The sequence below is a fragment of the Uloborus diversus genome, chromosome 6 (assembly GCF_026930045.1).
Source record: "Uloborus diversus isolate 005 chromosome 6, Udiv.v.3.1, whole genome shotgun sequence".
In the NCBI taxonomy this organism is placed as follows: domain Eukaryota; kingdom Metazoa; phylum Arthropoda; class Arachnida; order Araneae; family Uloboridae; genus Uloborus; species Uloborus diversus.
This window is the reverse complement of record NC_072736.1, coordinates 93508666-93528670: the sequence shown is the minus strand read 5'-3', so window position 1 is coordinate 93528670 and position 20005 is coordinate 93508666. Positions and strand designations below refer to the sequence as shown.

The following is a 20005-nucleotide window of genomic DNA, read 5'->3' as shown; positions in this document are numbered from 1 at the left end:
CATGTTATGAACTCATGAGTCTGGAACAGTCAATAATCGAACAAAAGGAAGATGTCATCCTTTCTGCATTTTAAGGATACTTTTGGACAGTCGAAATAGTTTAAAAATAAGCACCTACGGGAGTAGGAGAATTCAAACTTTTCCTTCGATAAAGTCATGATTTTAGGCATTTTTAGCATCATATTTTAAGAGACTTTTAGTTTTTAGGTAACTCTTTAAACATGTTTCAATATCCTGTCTTTCACATATTATGCAACAAGAAATCATATCTACAACACACTACCAAACAGTTTAATAAATAGAAAAAATGAATACACAGAGTACATAAAGACATAAAACAAATGAAACAAAAACTACTGCATACAAGACGACATCCAGCAAAGGAACATTTTCCGGCAGAATGTATTCACCAAATGAACATCAAAGATTAACGCTTCAGAACAACTGTGCTCCAACATTACTGGACAGGAAAATCGCTAGTAAATTGTTCATTTTTCTTTAAGAAACACACTCTGCATCTCAAACAACAGGTATATCTTTAGTTTGAAGTTCGTTCATCATATGAAAGTCTTCCATTGAGGGCATTTCTTGCAGAAGCTCAGACTCAGGACCAGCTACCATGAGGGCAACTTCTTGTGGTTTGATTGCTGATTCATCTACTGCTGTGCAGGGGCGGCACATGCATTCGACTGGAGCTCTCGTGACGATTTTTCTGAAACGAGGTGTCGCTTTGGGGCAGAATATTCCAATGTTTGCCTCTCGTTCTCCCATTTCTTGGCAACACATACACGACCTCTCTACTTGCCAGAACTTCGATCCTGACACCTGAAATAAAAGAACTTTTTTTAAACCAATTCCTCGATTTTGTTTAAAGTTCGCTCAGAGTCTCGTGTAGTACCTCATTTATCATGTAGTAGCCTCATTTGGAAAAGCTGGAAGATTGTATGGGATACTTTTTGATTAACCTGACTCAATTCTGATTGGTTCCAATGCAATAATTTGAAAAAAAAAGCTTTTGATTTTGCAACTATGCTACCTCACGAGCGAAACTTGAAAAACTGTATCCAAAACGCGTTTTTTTTTTTAAGACTATTGACACAGCAACTAAGGGGGTAATATACAAATTAAGATTATTTCGTATTTCAGTGGACGAAGTTCTTTTTCACAGGCTAGCATAATTTTGTGTGAATCAAAGTGAAGCTATAACAATGGTTATAGTACCGATGTAATACTTCTAGTTACAAATTCTGTAAGTAACAATTATTTTTGTGATTAATTTGTTGTAATTTGGCTAAATTTGGCGTTTATTCCATTATCTTTCATCTCAAATTGTCTTAGTGACATAACCTGTAAATAGTTTCTTGTACTGTACATACAACCCCCTAACATTCGACTGAAGTATACGGTCCCCCCATTTCTGAGTGATAAGATTTGTGAATGGAATAAAAAGAAAACATGAGAAAGTTGTAGAATTTTGTGGAATTTTCAAAAGCAGTATAAAAGGCGTGTGGCATTTGAATGGGAGAGTTAGTTTTGCTTTTTAAACTGTCTCAGCCGTTAGCTCTGTTATTGTGTTAATTAACCTTTGCGCTGTGTTTCGCGTATTTGGATGTAAATACGTGTGTAACCGTTGAGTTTACGGTGTTAATTGATATTTGCCTAATTGCTATGGTTGATTTAGCAGTTGTAACTACATTTCCTGTACATTGCTATAAATAAATCTCCTGTGCTTTTCTCAAGAACCGTGTCGTCATTTAAATAATTTCTTGAAGTGGCTGAACTCGTAACAATAATAATTTTGAAAACTGCTACTTAAGAATTAGCTGCTTGAAAAGCGTCATACTTAGCAAAACCTAACACCTTTTGAGAGATTAAGTACTCAGAAGGTATTAGGTTTTACTAAAATCAGTTTCCTACTTTTTGAAGCTTTTTTTTTTAATTAGCTTAGTTTCTTTGACTTCTTTCGTCTCACAATTACTTAGCTTACCGACTCAACTAAACTGATACTGGTTAAACAGCAAGAATCAGATACAATTGCTTGGGTTATAGTCTTTTCTTAGCGACTTCCAGAAATGAAGTTTTTTACTTACATCTTATTCAACAACTTGTACGAACAATCCCATCGCAAAAAAATAAAATCCTGTATTCATTTGATAATTGACGTCTTGAATTCAAATTATTTTTTTCCAATCACTGCGATAGGACTCTCCTAGTAGGTTTTCTTGTTTCTACAAATGAAATGAAATGAAAATTGCCAAGAAATTTGCACATGTCAAATTATAACTGGTGATTTTCTAGAATAGGTAATACGAGGCATATTCTTTTAAAAAAATAAATGGTGATTGCGGTGCGATAATAATGATAAAGATTTTATGGCCGATATCCACCAGAACACTTATCTTACTAATGATTTACAACGTATAACGCTATGTATTTTTATTTATCAATCTTAAATGATGGGAATTAGTAATCTGGAAGTTTTGTATTTGGACAAAATTTTGCTGTTCATGTTCATCTATATAGGCGTTTTTTCTTGAAAAAACGGAGTTTTACACAAAGAAACTTCTTTACTGTGAATTCTGCTTGAGTTAATCCCTGAAAACAATACGAATAAAATCAAAAAGCAGATTATTTGTAACTATAACGACGAAAATTTCGCTCTCTAAATAAATATTAAAAGCCACTGTCGTCATGGAAATCTGAAAAATCAGTGCAACATCAACTTCGGTTAAGGGAGGATAATAAGCATGTCGTGATTGCTCAATAAAGTATTTTTCGGATGTGAAGCATCTTTATAAGCATAATTTAAAGATAATATCCTTAAAACACGTCAGAGGTTTAGAAGTGTATTACACTGAGAATTGATTAATAGACAATTTCCTCCTAAAGGTCATTCTGAAATTGCCATTAATGGTGTTTGTGCAAAACGTATTTTCTCTACTCTCGAGTGTCCGTTATTAAACACGTTTAATGTATTAAAATGGGTTTTATGACTTTAAAATTGGTTGCTTATGTCCGTCCTTTGGATAAACTAGAGATATGGGAAATGATTGAGTAAAGATGAATAGCTTTCATTTATGACAGAATGCCACATTGTTCTCAAAGCGTAGATCAGTTTTATTATCCTAAAGTTGAAGGACAGTTAATTGATCCTTTGGATTTCCTTCTTCGCTGCTTTTTACGTCAATTCGTAAGGATGGACATTATTGGGAAGAAAAGCCAGTAGATGTCGTTCTACGTCACTTTAAAAGCGTATGTAACAAGCTTTAAAGCGCTGTTTGAATCAAGTATTGCTCGTTTCAATTTAAAAATATCGATTAATTGGTTTACAGAACAAAGAATAAATCGTCAGAAAATGAGAGGTCTGTTTGGACCATAGACTAATAATAAGAATAGACCGAGCTATGGCAACCCTTTTGCTGCTCATAAACCAAACCATGTGACTGGTGGATATCCTAGCAACAGCGGGATTTAAGATACCGATTAGTACATTTTTGCGTTAACGCAAAACGTTTACACCATTACGTTCACGCCAAAGCTGACGTAGCAGTTCCAAATGAAATAAAAGTTACTGAAAGCTGTGATCAAAAACTAATTACTAATGTCAAAATAATGCATAACTAAAAGAAAAACAGTTCAATCTCTGCACCTGGAAAAAAATTATAATGAAAACACATTACGTCTTAAAATACATGTCGAGTGCCAAACTATTGATAATGTTGCCATCTAGCAACCACGCTGCCAAAGTGTTCGCCAAGCCTCCCACCAGTCACATGATGTATCCATGAACCAATGTTTTCATCAGCAAGTCTGGGAAAGCTCGGTTTACTCTTATTATTAGTCTATGGTTTGGACAGCTGAAACTCGCACACGAAACAAAAAATGAAAAAGGGGCTGAGCCTCAAAAAAATTTGCATTTCACTGAAAATCTTCAAGACATTTTTTTGGTTATGAGGATTGCGAACTCATGATGACGAATTAGCATAGAGCAACCAAAAATATCAAATTTTACGATGTTTAAAAGTGGCATTCTCTATATTTACCCTGCTTATAAGTTCAGGAAAGAGTATACACAAGTACACACACCCGTTTCTTTTTAATTATTAAAAAATATAGATTATTTGTTAGGAGTAGTAGGAAGTTCTGTGGATTCCATAGATTTCTTTTCTAGATTACGCACACTTTTATTGTATAGAAAACATCTGCCGTGGGATGGTAAAGGACAATTAGTGAAAATTTTTCCTTCTACATTTTTTTTTTTTTTTTTTGGTCATTTATTATTTATTGTACTGTAGCTTTATGGTGAAAGCTCGCTTATTTGGTTTCAGCAGAAAATCAAGTAAAAAACAAAGTCAAATTCCAATATCTCCCTATAGTTAGTATGGAATACAAAACGTGTTTCTTTCAAATGTCTCAAAAATTCATTTCTGCAGATACTGCTGTTTACTTTCCCACGTCGGACATATTCTATAGAGTTCAAAAATTTGCACATTTTTATTTGTGAAAAATTAATGCATTGTGGGGTCAATTGGGTGTAAAAAGAAACAGAATTTCAGTGTTTCAACTTTAGATTTACCCCCTTTGTTTTGGATGAATTGAGACATAAAATTTTGTACAATGTGTCCAAGACTACTCTCTAAAAGTAACTGGATATGAAAAAAATTATTTTATGATTGTTTGTAAGCGAATCAAATCATGTTTCCTTTTACACTAGAGACTAGGGGGTAAACACAAACGTTCCATTTATTTCCCCATGAGGCTGGTATAGGTATAGATAACCGCAATATACACAATCAGTAAAGAAGCTTAAGATGTTTTACTCCAAACAATAATCTAATACCATTGTAGTCAGTAAGTCGCATGCCACCCGTTGAATCGTTTCAATGTAATCCGACATTATTTTAAAAGATAAATCATACTACAAGATTAGTTATGCGCTGAATTCGTGTAAACTACGCACAAAGGTGTAGTTTAATTTAAAGTTTAATGCTCCAATGAAATTTGAAGAAAACTTTAACTGTTACCGTTTATCCCAGGTTGCGGAATTTATGGAGGAAAATGAAGCACATAAATTGCACATCAAAAAATCTGGGAACTTGAAATTCATAACTAATTGTGTTTAGTAACCTCCCACATAACAAAGTAAAACTAGTTGAAACCAGTTATTTCACATTTGTAAACCTGCTGTGTTAGAAAATGTAAGATCACTAGATGTTAGAAAACAATATTTATCACAGTGTCATCTTTACTCAAAGATGACTCCTACACAACTGTTTTGAAACACGCGGAACTTTCCGAATGTCGTCTTCTTGTTGTCTCAGAATGGCATATAGTCTCAGGAACATGTGACCGCAAATGCATTGCTGACGCGCTACATGCACACAAAGTCAGACACCGAAAGATGAGAAGCAGCTAGCAAATAATGATGTATTACGAAAAAAATAAGTTTTACATTACATTTTAGAGCTTTTAGAAGCGCTTTTGGTAATATATGAGGCTGCATCTGTAATACATGCGTCGCAATGACAACGTATCAACCGTCACAACTACGAGTCATTCTGGCAAGTTTTCATCGTTGCGACCCGTGTATTAGACCGACAACCAGCAGCAACTTTAAGCGAGTGGTTTAAACCTTACGTAGAATGCTTTGTGAAATCGTCTTTGGGTAATTAATTTCTGAGCTGCTTCACATCCTTCAGTGTCTTGCTTTATGTGCATGTAGTTAGTGGCGGATAAAAGGGAAGGGTCATGGGGGTTATGAACTCCCTAAACCGTCGACAATAGTATCTGTCCACATTATGTTCAAAAACTGTATGAATAAAATATAAACGGTTTCAGTTGTCTTTTCAACTCATCAATTCTTTTTGAAAGTCAATTTTTGAAATTTCTTCCTTCATTGCTCATGAAATTAGTTTGCAACGTTTCTGCCAATTAGAAGCCCTATTCCTGACCAATTTCGTACTTTTTATTGACACCTAAGCATTTTAGGATTTTTTTTCGTGCCCAAAACCGTAGATTCGTTGAGGGGGGGCGGTCTTTTCTTTAGCATGACTCCTCCTAAAACGGTAGTCTGTATCCGCCCAGCATGTAATACGTCAGCATTGCGTTTGCGAATATTTGTTCCTAAGTGATTCTTGCGTGTGTTATCGTGTTCTCTACCTCCCCTCCAAGTTTTTACATGGCATTCAGGGTACGTACACCCACTATATGTTTCCTAGTCTTCACTCACCAAGAGTTTAGCTTCAAAAATTACCACCAAGTGAGGGTATTAAAAAAAATTTTCGTTAACTCCATTTCCTTTTACCTCAACTGGTCCAACTTACTTAACAGTTTAAAAATAATTGAGTAAATTATTATTTTTTTTTACATGGGATGTTACTTTTTACTTTGGTACATACAGAACCCGCTTCACACAAAGCAAGTTTTTTCAAGTTAATGAAACATAACCTCTTTATAACGATCTTCTTACTGTTTTTTAGAAGAGTAAATAAATAAATCTATCAGATTTAACCTAAACAAGAAAGTCTCTAAAAATCAGGAAGGTTATCAATGTCACTCACTTGCACATAAGAACTGCAACTTCCTTGACAAGCGAACGACGGAATTGGCTTTGGAATGCACCCAGGCTGTTGCAACACGTGAATGACAGGACGCAAGTGGCATTCTTCGCCCCTTGATTGTACGGATGATATACAGAACAAGACGTAGAATAAAACAGGCAATAACTTCAGGATTCCAGTATTTGTGGCCTTGCAGTTTTCCATCCTTCAGTTTTCGGTATTGAATCTAAAATCATTTTTAATCAATCAGTTACGATCCACCCCATCAAGTACGGCTAGTTCCATGCCTAAGTACACTATTATACAGAATTTTTGATTCAACTTTCTATTTATTTTTTCTAAAAAGAATTATATGCACAATAGATTCAACTTTAATATTTATGTAAAATTAAGAGCAATTTGTTTTCTATGTATTTTTTGTATGTATTTTTATTATCAATAAAAATATTTAAGGGAATTATAGTGTGAGTCACATAAAAAATGTCATGTTATAAACTAATTATATATTTCATTAATCTAGTACCAATATAAATACTATCATTAAAAGTTACAACCACATTTTTTTTTAACTCAAAAGAGGAAAAAACAGGAGTTTTTGTACTTAATACAATGTATCACTTCCTTTTCGCGTAGTGTGAGTCACAACTGAGTATTATCCATGTACACAAAATATGCAATTAAATAGATGAACTTTAATGGCTAGGAGATATAAATTAAAAATCAATCAAGCTAAAAACAACTGGTAAATCTCAATTTTTTGTCATCATAGTATTTTGATTTAGTTGGTCATTTCAAGATTCAGATTTAGCTCACTAGTAGAGTAAATCACGCATGGAACTAGCCTTCAAATCCGTGCATCTGTGTTTCAAAATCGGCTGTCCATAAATAATGTCACTTTTTTTTAACTTGACCTCCCTCCTCTTGTGTCACAAACAGTCAAACTGCGTATACGACCTCCTCTTTGTCAAATGTCACGCTTTTTTTCATTAGCATCTTGTTACAGGAAAAAGCTTGATGTTACACTTCTTGTTTCTTCCTCCCCCTTGTCACAAACTGTCACAATATTACGAATCCCCTCCTCCTCCTCAAAGCGTGACATCATTTGTGGACGGGCCCTAAAGAGATTAGTGACATGAATACACATGAAATGGTGAACGTGTATGTTGCACTGAGGTCGATTACCACACGGGTCATTAAACTAATTGAACCAATAAAATATTTTTTGCATGTCATTTTAAAAGGACATTTAGTAGCTACATGCGCAATTAATGTATTTATAAAAGATTGTTATTTATTAATTAAGACCACTGTGGTCTTGTCGGTTAGGAATTGGACTCATGATAGGTGATTCAGAGGTTTGTTGCTAGCTGGTGTAAGATCTTTTGTACATTAATGGTAAATGGTAACTGGTGCGCGTAAAATATATCGTGGTCACAAACTCTTCCATGTTCCCATACCAAATTAATACTTCTAAGAGTATTGGAAGGGGTTGCTTAGCCTCTGTTTTGGAGCCTCTTATTTTATTTATTTTCATTTATTTTATTTATTTATTTATTTATTTATTTTTTATTTTTGAGAACGATTACTTTATTTTGTTATGGAAAAATATATTAGCTACCTTGTTCGAAAGTTACTACTAATTTATTTGTTCGTTTATTTACTTTTTACGTATCTATTTCATCAGATGTGCGAAGAATAGTTGAATTCTAGAAACCATATTTAAATGTTAAAAATGTATGTTCGACAAAATTTGCAGTCGTAAGTAATTAAGAGAATATATTGATCAGATGTATGAAAGTCTACGTAGGTATACGGGAAAATAGGCTCATTTAGTTTTGGATGAAACTTCTAACCAAATTTCAATTTTGATATTTGTCCTATTTTCTTTGCGTTTAAATGTCGTTGACTCAATATTTTGGATACCTTTTTTCCCTCGTTTTACTATCGATTATACTATTACATTTCACCATCATTTCTCAACTTTATACTTTTTTTTTAATGTTTTGTTTCGTTTTGTTTATTATTTTTCCCTTTAGCTTTTACTTGAGCAGATATATAGCTAGGATTTTTGTAAGGCAGGAAATTAGGGGAGACCGGGGCACGTTTACGCAGATTTTTTCAATGAATTTTCCAATTTTTATGTTTTAACTAAGGAAATTTGAGACATTGCGGTTTATTGAAGCAGTTAAAACGTGTCCCGGACTCGGAGCACGTTTACGCATATCTATTTTGATACCTAACGTGGTACTGTTAGTGTTTTGAACATAATATCTTACCATCGCTAAAATAAAGCAAATTTCTTACAGACTGAATAGTGTATAAAGCTGAAGATGAAGGGGCTTGAAGACAGCGCTATATGATTACAAGCTGTAAGATACGAATGTGTAACTTAATTAAGAATTAAATGGTAATTTTCAAAACTAAATAGCCGGAAAATACTAAAAATGCTTGAGACAGTTTGAAGCGAAAAATGTGTCAGTGGCACGTTTAGGTAAGACACAGTAAGAACGGTCGTAAAAGTGCTCTGACGTTCAATGTGTGAACTTGCCCCGTCGTCAAGTTTGGATTTATTTTTAACGTGCAAAACAATTTAATAACATTTCAGTTCATACAAATACAATTCTCAAAAAAAGGATAAAATTCTGCTGATTTTTATATATTTGTTCTTTCTTAACTAAGTATTATTTATTCACAATAAACTTCAAAACGTTCAACCCAAAATTTACTTAACTTGGTCTAAAACAGATAATTCTTTCTGTATACTGGACCGAAGCTCGACTAATGCTCAAAAACTTGTGATAATATTTGCTTCGGAGTAGCATCAGTCTGTTATGTCTGTTGGCTCTCCGGTTACAATTCGTTTTGAAAAAAGAGCACTGCGTAAACATGTCTACCGGTTTTTTTTTTTTTTTTTTTTTTTTTTTTTTTTGAGAAGTGAAACATACGAATACAGGGAAAACGTTAAAGATGATCAATTCCACAAAAACTAAACTTCCTTAGGAGTTAATGGAAAGTGATAGGGACAGAAGAGAGATTTTCAGCGTTTAGAACTTTTTGCGTTGTGTATATATTCAAAAATAAATAAATAAAACTAACAAAAAATTAAGAATAATTCTAAAACTTCCAGCTGCTCCTCCCCCCCCCCCCCCCGTTTTCTACGATGCTTAATTTTATTTGAAACACAAAGCGTGTCAGCATCTATTCGCTATTCAAACAAACTAAAGGAACCGTTGCAGTTTCTGGCCAATGACTGCTGAAAGAGGTAAGATAAAACCCCTCCCACTTACACCTGTCCAATCGGACATCTACCTTGTCTGCGTCAAATTGTAATATTATACCTACTTGACTTATTTCTTAACGTAACGCAAGGTGGCGTATGCAAGCTCTAAAACTACAAATCCAACCGTTTTAAAAAGAAAAGCAAAGACTTCCGAACATTACCATACAAATAAATTTCCTGGTTTTTTGTAGGTGCAGGCTTCAATATTTTTCCTTGAATTCATTCATATGAAATGACTGACAGTTAAATTACTATGATAGGCAAACCAATTTATTAAAACTACCATTTCAGCTTCAACATTTACAATGAAAAACTCACCGTTTATTACCAGATAAAGTACAAGAAGTGATGCATAATCTTCTAAATCCCGTTGGCAACGACCTTTCTTTCAACTAACCTAACTTATTACAGTCAAATTAAAGGTCCAAAACGTGTTTGACTTTCAATCATTAAACCTGAAAAGCTTAAAAGACGGCGTTGTAAAATTTATTCAACATGTGGCCTTGCTGTTTCCAAAGAAGTACATTTTCTTTGAATCACATGTTCAGGCAATCTTGCAGCGATTGAGAAAAGGAATGGAGCACTTAATTTATGCCTACGCCAAATCATTAAATGACAGCCAGATGACAATAAAATACGTAATTATCAGTTCAATCATTCTCCTGAAGCAAATACACAGGCATGTCAAGGGCAGTTGATGACTTTCGAATGAAGAACGTGGAGGAAATGTTTTTCATGCGAACTGGTAGAAGTTTCTTTCTTCCACTAATTTTAAACCGGTAAAAAAGAATAAAAATCACACGTATCAACGGGTCATTTGCGATTAATAGACTGATAGACTGACACCTCTCACTGAAATTTATCTACACCTTCTGTAATACTAATTAATGTTTCATTATGACACATTTAGCACTAAAAATAACAAATGATAACATTGATTAACGTGGTGAAAATAAGTTGATAAAAATGTAGACAATTTGCGCAGTACGCAGCAATATAGATGTTATCGAAATAAAGTGAAGAAACAAAAATTAAAAATAACCTGAGCGCAGCATGGCAACAGAAGCTGTAAAGGACTACCAAAACACAAAACAACAAGTGCACTGCTAGTTATCATCGAAAAGAGTCACTAAAAAAATGATGCCAACCCGGGGATTATATTATTTTAAATAAGTTGTAAAATAGTTTTAAAAAGGTCTTAAAAACTAGTTAAAATAAACTTTAGATTCTAATATTCATGTTTTGCCTTCCTGGAGCAACTCTACAGTTTATTTCACTCCTCGTGGGAAGAAAATATTCGTCCGTAATGTATCGGCAGCGAATTCGACAAATAGTTATTTGTTAAGTTAGAATTATAGTTTATGGCTACTGAGCGATAGAACTTCTACTCAACTGATCATCATGAAACTTTGTATACGCATTGCCAGAGGGGCAAAATAGAGCATAGGCTACCTTTCATCCAAAAAACATGCATTCTAAGATTTTTATTCCAATTTTATAGAAAATCACTAATTTGCTAGTATCTCATCGGGAAAAAAATTCATATTTTTTTATTTTTGCATCATTATAAAGTCCTTAAAAAGCTACACGATATGAACTTTACCCCAAGTTTGAGGAATAGCAAGAACACCGCCCTAATTCTTCATTTTAAGATAATTTCATATTCTAAAACAAGGCTTACTTTCGTTTTTAAAGTGTCGACTGCGGTATCTCGTAAATTAATTGAAACTAATGAAGTTGAATTTCTGATTCGTAGCAAATGATATTTTTGTGAAAAAAACAATAGAAAAATAATTACAAAGATTTTTTTTAAAAACGTTATTTTTCTTAATAAAATATTGTCTGTTTCGTAATCATAGTTATTCGTGGAAGAATTCACAACTCCAGAGCTCGAATACGCTACCTTGCAGTGATTAACAATACTGTCGAAAAAGGTAAAACATTTCATTCCACGGGTTTTCTTTGGGGTAAATTACAGGCTTCGGACAGTTTGTGGTGTAATGTAATTTGAGAAGAATAGAAAAGAAAGCATCCTACAAACACGAAGAACAATTACTGTTATTCACAAAGCGTCAAAGCAAGTTATAAGTTACGGCATTTGTTTGTTTTACCTCTTTTGTCCGCCATTAGACTGTGGCTGCAGCGCCCCCTATAGTTTATTGGAGTTGCGAATGCGGGAAAACTTTTTTTTTTTTTAAAGATTGATTGTCAGTTTCATTACCGTTTGCAGACCACAACAGTTTGGTAAAATTCTGCTAAGAGTACGCACATTGTTTTTAGAATTACTTTTAATTTAAGTACTGAAATATTTTTTCTGAAATTTTTAGAACACAATTGATTTTTAATACATGATAATTCATCTAACTAACAATCATCATTCTAACGACCTTGTTAAAGTGGAAAGATCACGCCTGATGCTGGTTAACATGTAAAGATGACTGAAATTTAGGGATTTAAAAAAAAATCTAAGGAAGTCTCAATTTAAATTTTGAGCCAAGAAATTGCTCTTCTCTACACATTGACGGAAATTTTTACTTTTTATTTATTTATTTTTTTTTTTTTTTGGCCTGATTGCTGAATATGCGTCACTTGACACAACTTTCATTTTTGAGGTATACCGTACAATGCCGGACAATGCAGCTAGTATTTATATATATCGGAAATTATGAGGAAAATTTAATACAAATATACCCACGCGTGACTGTGGGGTCATCCATTATGCAAACATTGATAAAAAATAAACCTGCTTCGGCATTCCTTTCTATTAATAACATTGTAAAGCTGATTGAATCTGTATCGATATCTTTTTAGGTTAAAGTCGGGTACATTAATTCATTGAAAATATATAAATACTAATAAGCAAGGTGTGTTTTTCAAAGAACGGTAATGGTAAAACCATTCTTTTCCACTTCAAGATGAATACGTTAATCGGTACAGCATGTGACATTCTTCCAAAAAATATTTTTTTATCGGAAGAAGAAAAGATAATCTTACGTATTTCCTTCTCAATGCGTATTTCCTTTTAGTTGATTTTGAATTTTTTTCCATTTTAAAAAGTAAATGTTTCTATATAAGATCTTTTTTTATACACATAAAAATGAGATAGTTGTCATTCGTAGCAGAAAAAAAATAATTTTGTGCAAAAACACTGCTTCATACATGGACTTTTATAAAGTAACTAGCAGTACCCGCACAGCGATGCCCGTTGAGTAAAAAATAAAATCGATGCCTCCCCCCCCCCCCCCTGATGTGAAATCATCATTTATTTAACTAAGAGTTTTAACTAAACTAAAAACCTTTAAAAAAAACTATTTACGTTTCTTTATAATTTAAAACTACTCGCCAAAACATTAAAATTAAAAGAACAGTTCCTTTAAAACTCTGTAGCGAGTAAAGCGGTTACTTCTGCAATTTAAAATGTTTTGCCAAATAAACAAAAAAGACATCACATAATATCTTTCAAATGTAAAATTATTCCGCAACTCTATTGTTTATTTCCAAACTCGCTCAGCAACCACGCTACCGTAACCTAGTTGTTAGCCTGCGAAGCGAACTCCGATTAATTAGCTATCCCATCCGTCTAACGAAAACAATAACAAAAAAAAAAATCCCGTGAAACATTCGAAAATCATCGTCAGAAATAGAAAAAAAAGAGAAAAAGTCGTATCTTTCATTTGGTTAAAAACAAATCAAAAGTTTCTTTGGAATTCAAAACAATATTCGCCGAAACATTGGATCACATTTACGGTTGCTTCAAAACAATAATCCTAGACTCGATTGCTCAGCGCCTAACGCGCCAAGTGGCCATGCTACCGAACTCCAATCCTTTTGTGAGTGAAGTGGATGCTTATACTTTGGCAAAAATAAACGTTTCACCAAACAAATAAAAAGGTATAAAATCACATTAACAGTGGTTTTGTAATGTAAATAACCCCAAAAATCATTTTTTTGCCAAACTCGCAAATCAACCGAGCATTTACATACAGTAACCCACAGTGACCAACCCAATTAGCCAGCGAAGCGAGCTCCGGCCGATAAGCGATCCAGTCTTTCTAACAAAAACGTTTAAACGATAATTCCCCAGCAGAAAAACAACGTAATTAAAAAACACGGTACATCTAGGACAAAAAGAAAATCCCGTACCCTGTATGAAAAAGAATTTATCTATACAAAAGCTATCGTTTGAGAAAAGGGGGAAAACCCCTCTAAAGTAAAAAAAAAAAATCCCCCCCCTCACTTCTGACGTCAAATAATCAATAATCATATTCTTTAACTAAAAGCGTCTCCACCCTTTGAAAACTTAAATACAATCCTTTGAAAATTTAAATAGTTTACCAAACAAAAACAAAAATTACATCAAAATTACATTTGCAGTAGCTTTTAAATGTAAAATAGTTTCGCAACCCCATAATTCATCGCCAAATTCGCCAACCGACTTTCTAATTAAAAAGAAAATCAATTCGCCACTCCAGAGCTCGAATACGCTACCTTGCGGTGATTAACAATACTGAAGAAAAAGGTAAAACATTCCATTCCACGTGTTTTCCTTGGAGAAAATTACAGGCTTCAGAGAGTTTATGGTGTGATGTAATTTCAGAGGAATAGAAAAGAAAGTTTCCCACAAGCACGATGAAATATTACTGTCATTCATTAAGCTTCAAAGCAAGTTATAATTTGCAGCATCTGTTTGTTTTACCTTTTTCATCCGCCATTAAACAGTGGCTGCAGCGCCCCCTATAGTTTATTGGAGTTGCGAATTAATGTACGCACAATGAATTTTTAAAAAAAGTACAAAAAAATATTCATAAGCAACAAAGGCAACTTTCCCCAAAATGTTTAAAAAGAAAGTAACTGAAAATTGTCTGGAAAATGGACTTAGTGTTATAGTTGAAAATTGTACGGAAAGTGGACCTAGTGTTGTAGCTTTTTCTTAAAAGAGAAGCCTTGAAAATTGGCTCAATTAGAATCGCTTATATCTCCTGTTCTAACTAATCGAGAGAAATGGAAAAAACATCATCTTGTTCGGGAAGGAAAACCCTTTCCAACGATGTATAATGTTAGGGGGTGGGGGGGGGATTATCCCTGATTAGGCGAAATTTAGCTTAGTTAACTAGAAAAAACTAATTTGAAATTTAGAATTTCGGCTTCGAGGTACACGGGCCCGGGGTACGTTCGAATTTTTGTGCTAAGTTTCGGAGCTGTATGTACTATAGAATCTTCTGGCCATCGAGTACAAACAAACAAACAGAGAAACACCGTCACTCTTATGTACCGAGTGGTTATAAAATAAGTACAGTGAAACCTGTGTAAGTTGACCACTCACGGTGCAGCACTTTGGCGGTCAACTTATAAAGGGCGGTAATACTTTTTTTTTTTTTTTTTTTGTCATTTCTTGCACTATGTATTCATTTTTTGAGGAATTCACTCTTACTCTTTCTGTTCAACTCATTTTCATTGTTTAATATTATTGAAAGTGAAACAATAATTAAAAATACTATTCAAGTAATTTTGTTAGTTTTTCCTTGTTTTTAACTATATTAGACACTTTAGTTTTAGAAATTCCTTATATGCCAGCTAATATTCTCTGGCTTTTTCCATTTTCAGTTAATTTTAATATTTCATACTTTTTATTAATCTCAAGTTCAGCTAATTTTCTTTTTGAAGCCTTTTTATGTAAAACTTATAGCACAAAGAGCAACAAGCTCGACTATACCAGTTCATAAAGGCAAAATCAAAATGTCCCATCTCTTAATCCCTTGCACCAGAAACATGTAACTTAACTCATTCTTCATTAGCAGGCCCAGATCTGCGTACCCGCAGTGCGAGAGGCCCGCGTCCTTTAAGGGGCTAACGGCCCTAGAAATTGAAGAAAAAATAGAAAAAAAACTAGTATTAAGACTTCTTCACTTTACTAAGAGACACTGCTGGCCTGTAGGTATGGGCCTTACATATTTTGTTGCAGGGGAATCATATAGATCCGGGCCTTCTTTTTTTAGCACAGTTCCTGTGTTGTCACAACAATTGCAACTAAAAGAAAAGACTTTGAACTTTACTACTGACACCTATTTTCATTGAACAGAGTACAAAAAGCAATCTCAAATAGAACAACAAATGAAAAACAAGTTTGGAGAATAAAGAGCAGCGTTAAGCTTTATGCTACTGGTCAGTTAGTAAAATGCTGTTCCGTCATCAAAGCATTGAAAACATTCTTGGAAAGCTATGAAAAATAATAATAAAAATTTAAAAAAAAAATAATAAACTAAAATTATTTGCTGAAGAAAGTTAAAAAAAAAATAATAAAATAAAATAAACCAAGCTGTCAACTTACAAAGGGTCTTTTACAATACTCCTAACCGAATTTGGCGAACATTAGTGGTCAGGATAGACAGGTGGTCAAGATAGAGAGGTGGTCAAGTAACAGAGGTTTTCCTTTATTATATGAGATAGGACTAATTCCGTTCCTAACAAAAGCGGTCAATATAGACAGGTGGTCAACTTACAAGGGTAGTCAACTTTACAGGTTTTACTGCATATATTTGGAGCAGTCAGTAGCTTGAAGGAATCATCCGATTGCAACCAAAGTTGGAATACTTACTAATCTTGAAGGGGGGAGAAGGATGGTGCAATAAAAAAGTTTAGTTGCTGCTATCACCGATAGGTGGCGCTGAAGCCTTCAAAGGATGTCGTTGACAATGCAAAATACTGTAGTAATGAAAGAAAATTAAAGATGCAACCATTTCTGCCCGTAACGTGGCACGAGATGTCTCTTAGTTTGCCAGATCGCGCTTTGGTTTTAAAATTATTTATACATGTTGGGATTTTAAAGAACATCTCGGGAACATTTGTTGTTCGTCAATTGCAGCAAAGATGGTGTCTTTCCGAAGCGATTTTTATGCAAGATGAAGTCCAACTCCATATTGGGCGAGCAGTACAAAACTTCTTATGGCATCATTTCACTGATGATAGGGTAATAAGCAGGTATTTTCAAATGGCGTGGTCTGCTCGGTCTCCTGATCTGACGCCATGTGATTTTTGACTTTACAGGCTCTTAAAGCCTAATGTGTACCATGGAGTTGTCACATACTTTAGTGAACTGAAAGATAACATTACTCAACATGTGCGAAACATCACTTCAGGTGCTTTGCATTCCGCAGTTGAAAACTTTGCAGACCACTTGTTTTGTGTCCTCGAGCTCAATGGTCAAATCGTGGAACATGAACTTGATCGACACCGCCATGCGCAAGCTTAATATGCCTGCAACAATATTAAACAACCCACCCAGTTTTACATGCTAGTTCTTTTATATTGTATTTAACATTATAAATTCAAAAGCACCACCTGTAGTTAAATTTTGCAACTAAAAATTTTTATTGCACCATCCTTCTTCTCCCTTCAAGATTAGTAAGTGTTCCAATTTTTGTTGCAATCGGGTGATTCCTTCAAGTTACAGACTGCTCCAAGTAGAAATACTTATTTTATAACCACCCGGTATATGGATTACGATTACTTATTATAAATTATTTATTATAAATTACGACACTTTATATAGTGTTTTATTTGTATTTCTTTTTGCTTCATGTGTTCTCTTAATCTTATTTTGTATTTTGTTCGTGGGGTTTTTTTGTTTCCCGACTTTACCGAAAACGGTGATTTAAAAAAAATTTCTAAATTATTATTCACTTCTGTTCTTTAAAAAAAAGCGAATACCTCGTTATGTTTTTGTTCCTTGCATTAATCTTTTTTCTGTTTTGTTTTGTTCGTGTGTATGTGTGTTTTATTGTTATTAATTAATTCATTTTTTGTCAAGAATTTTTCAAAAAACGGCAAATATAAAAAAGATTTTCAAGTTCATTTCGAAATTTGGTTTGTAATTTTCATTTTTAGTAGTTTAAAAACCAACAAAACTCATATTAATAATGGATTCGTAACTGATTGTTACTGTTGATACTTTTGCAGGGAAAATTTACATTATAATATTTATGACACCACCGAAACTCACTATGCGTAGACTCAATTATTTTAAGAAATATAGTTGATCCTCTTTGCTAAATATCCAAATATTTTGCATCCTTTAACCAAAATTTATATGTTGTGAATTATGTCCTCCAAATTTAAAAATTAAAATACCGATCACGTTCTCAAGAATTACTACTCTGAGAAACATAATTAATTCTTTAAAGAATAGAAAGTTTAAGATGCAGTGGGCAGGCAAATGACAGTTTCTGCAGAAATGGGTTTCCAAGATATTTGAAGAAACTCATTTTAAATTCAATAATAACAGTAGGGATATGCTGGAATTAGATGGGAGTTTTTTCATCGGAAACTAAATAGGCAAGCTTATACAGTAAAGCTAGCGTACAATCGATAACAAACATGCAAAAAAAATGAAAAAAAAATCACATTTACTACCCTCTACCAACCCACGGCAGTATAAATCACACTAGTTTTCACTGAAGTTAGCAATAAAAACATCGCAAAAAAGACGGTATTTGTATGATTTTAAAGAAAATAAAACAAAGTAAAAAGGCACAAATTTTGCTGGAAAACTGCATACACATGTTTCGGAGTTTCAAGGAACCCCTTTTTCAGTAAAAAAAAGGGATTTTTTGGATGTAAAGATGTCTCATTAAAGCACCGAGAATGAACAGCGGACAGCTTTATAGTAAAAATAGCAAATTAACAAAACAAACACGACAAAACGAAACTTGAAGCCGAAACTTTTTACATGATTTTCTTCAACACAAAACCATTGAAGGGTTAAAACTATAAAAGAATGTTTCCAAACTTACCTTAAAGTTTTGTTCCCAGTAGCCTCTGACACGCCTTCCAGCCACTCAGACGATCTGGCGAAAAATCAACTGTTTCAGTTGCCACCATTAAAATGCTAAATTCAACTTTTCTCTCAAAGAATGGAAAGGCAAAGGATAAAGCTCAAATCGACTTTAGGCCACATGCTGAGACTCGATTTTCAAAGCGAATAAGTTAGATTTTCATCACAGTGGGGCTAATGGGTTTATCGAGTCAATATTTTATGGCACGCCGAGTTCAAACCTTTCTACATAAAGAAATAACTTTAATATTTTTAACAAAGCATAATGGAAAATCTAAATAAGTTCTCGAAAAGATAAGCCAATGTAAAATCTTCATTGTTTCAAGGTTTAAAATAAGTTTTACGATGTTGTAGAATAATTTCGATTTACATTTTTAAAATTTAGTTTTTATGAGATATTTAAACTTTTCTCAAAACTTGTTTAATCATTTAAAAATACTACGAAACTAGTATGCGTTTATCGTTGAAAAAATTGATTTAGTACTGATCCATGTGATACTTATTTTCCAAGAGAAAATTTATGAAACAGAATGTTTCTTGGTACATTCTCATTTTATTGACGCGTCAGACTTTTGCTGGAGAAAATGGGAAAATATTTTTTTCTTTAGCCAAGCAATCAGTTATTTTAAATTTTAAAATATATGCATTTCTTTTCTTTGAGCTTAAGTTTACATATGTAGCATGTATATTAGGGATATGACTACAAAAAAAAAATATTTACCCTGCAGTAGAAATCAATGGACTTTTTGATACATAATCAGAAAATAACAACTATTTTTTTAAATACAAAGCATGTATTGTGTCAAAGCACCAATGACATCGAAAATTCTTAAACTTTAGTTTTTTTCTGATAACCAAAATATACTAGTTGAAATAAACTTCAGATTTGACTACTCATGTTTAGCCTTTCTAGAACAACTCAACAGTTAAGTTCCCCTTCGTAGGGAGAAAATATTCGTCCGTAATGCATTGGCAGCTAATTCGACAAATAGTTATTTGTCAAATTAGAAGTATAGTTCATGGCTACTGAGCGATTGAACTTCAAAATTTAATCCGTCACAAAACCAGCCTCCTGGCATGTATTGGGAATGAAAGATACTATTTACAGTGATACGAAATGAGATCATATATAGGGCCATTCCACGAAAAAACCAACCCTTTGTACCGCACGTGACGTTTCATATATTTCATTAAAAAGCAATAATTTTAAAGGTTCATGACGAAATTCTTGCTTTAGAAATCATACATAAATTTGTAATTTGTTAAGCCGAAGAAATTTGTTTTTTTAATATTTTAAAACATATTTTTTAATGAAATATATGAAGCGTCACGTGC

At 33.4% G+C, this 20005-nt stretch overlaps 1 protein-coding gene across 1 annotated transcript; it reads right to left on the bottom strand.

Moving 5' to 3' along the window:
* Window positions 1-290: 290 nt before the first annotated feature.
* LOC129224110 (bursicon-like) lies at window positions 291-18695 on the bottom strand. The gene is made up of 3 exons (XM_054858519.1): window positions 18630-18695; window positions 6561-6786; window positions 291-825 (listed from the first exon to the last, which is right to left on the bottom strand). The coding sequence occupies exons 2-3, from the start codon at window positions 6762-6764 to the stop codon at window positions 520-522; spliced, it is 510 nt and encodes a 169-aa protein (XP_054714494.1). The 5' UTR covers window positions 6765-6786; window positions 18630-18695; the 3' UTR covers window positions 291-519.
* Window positions 18696-20005: the final 1310 nt, after the last annotated feature.

Coding starts and splice junctions, on each gene's coding strand:
- LOC129224110 (XM_054858519.1), bottom strand. CDS start 6,764: ATGGAAAACTGCAAGGCCACAAATACTGGAATCCTGAAGTTATTGCCT. Junction 826..6,560: donor GTTGCAGTTCTTATGTGCAA/GTGAGTGACATT, acceptor CTTTTATTTCAG/GTGTCAGGATCGAAGTTCTG.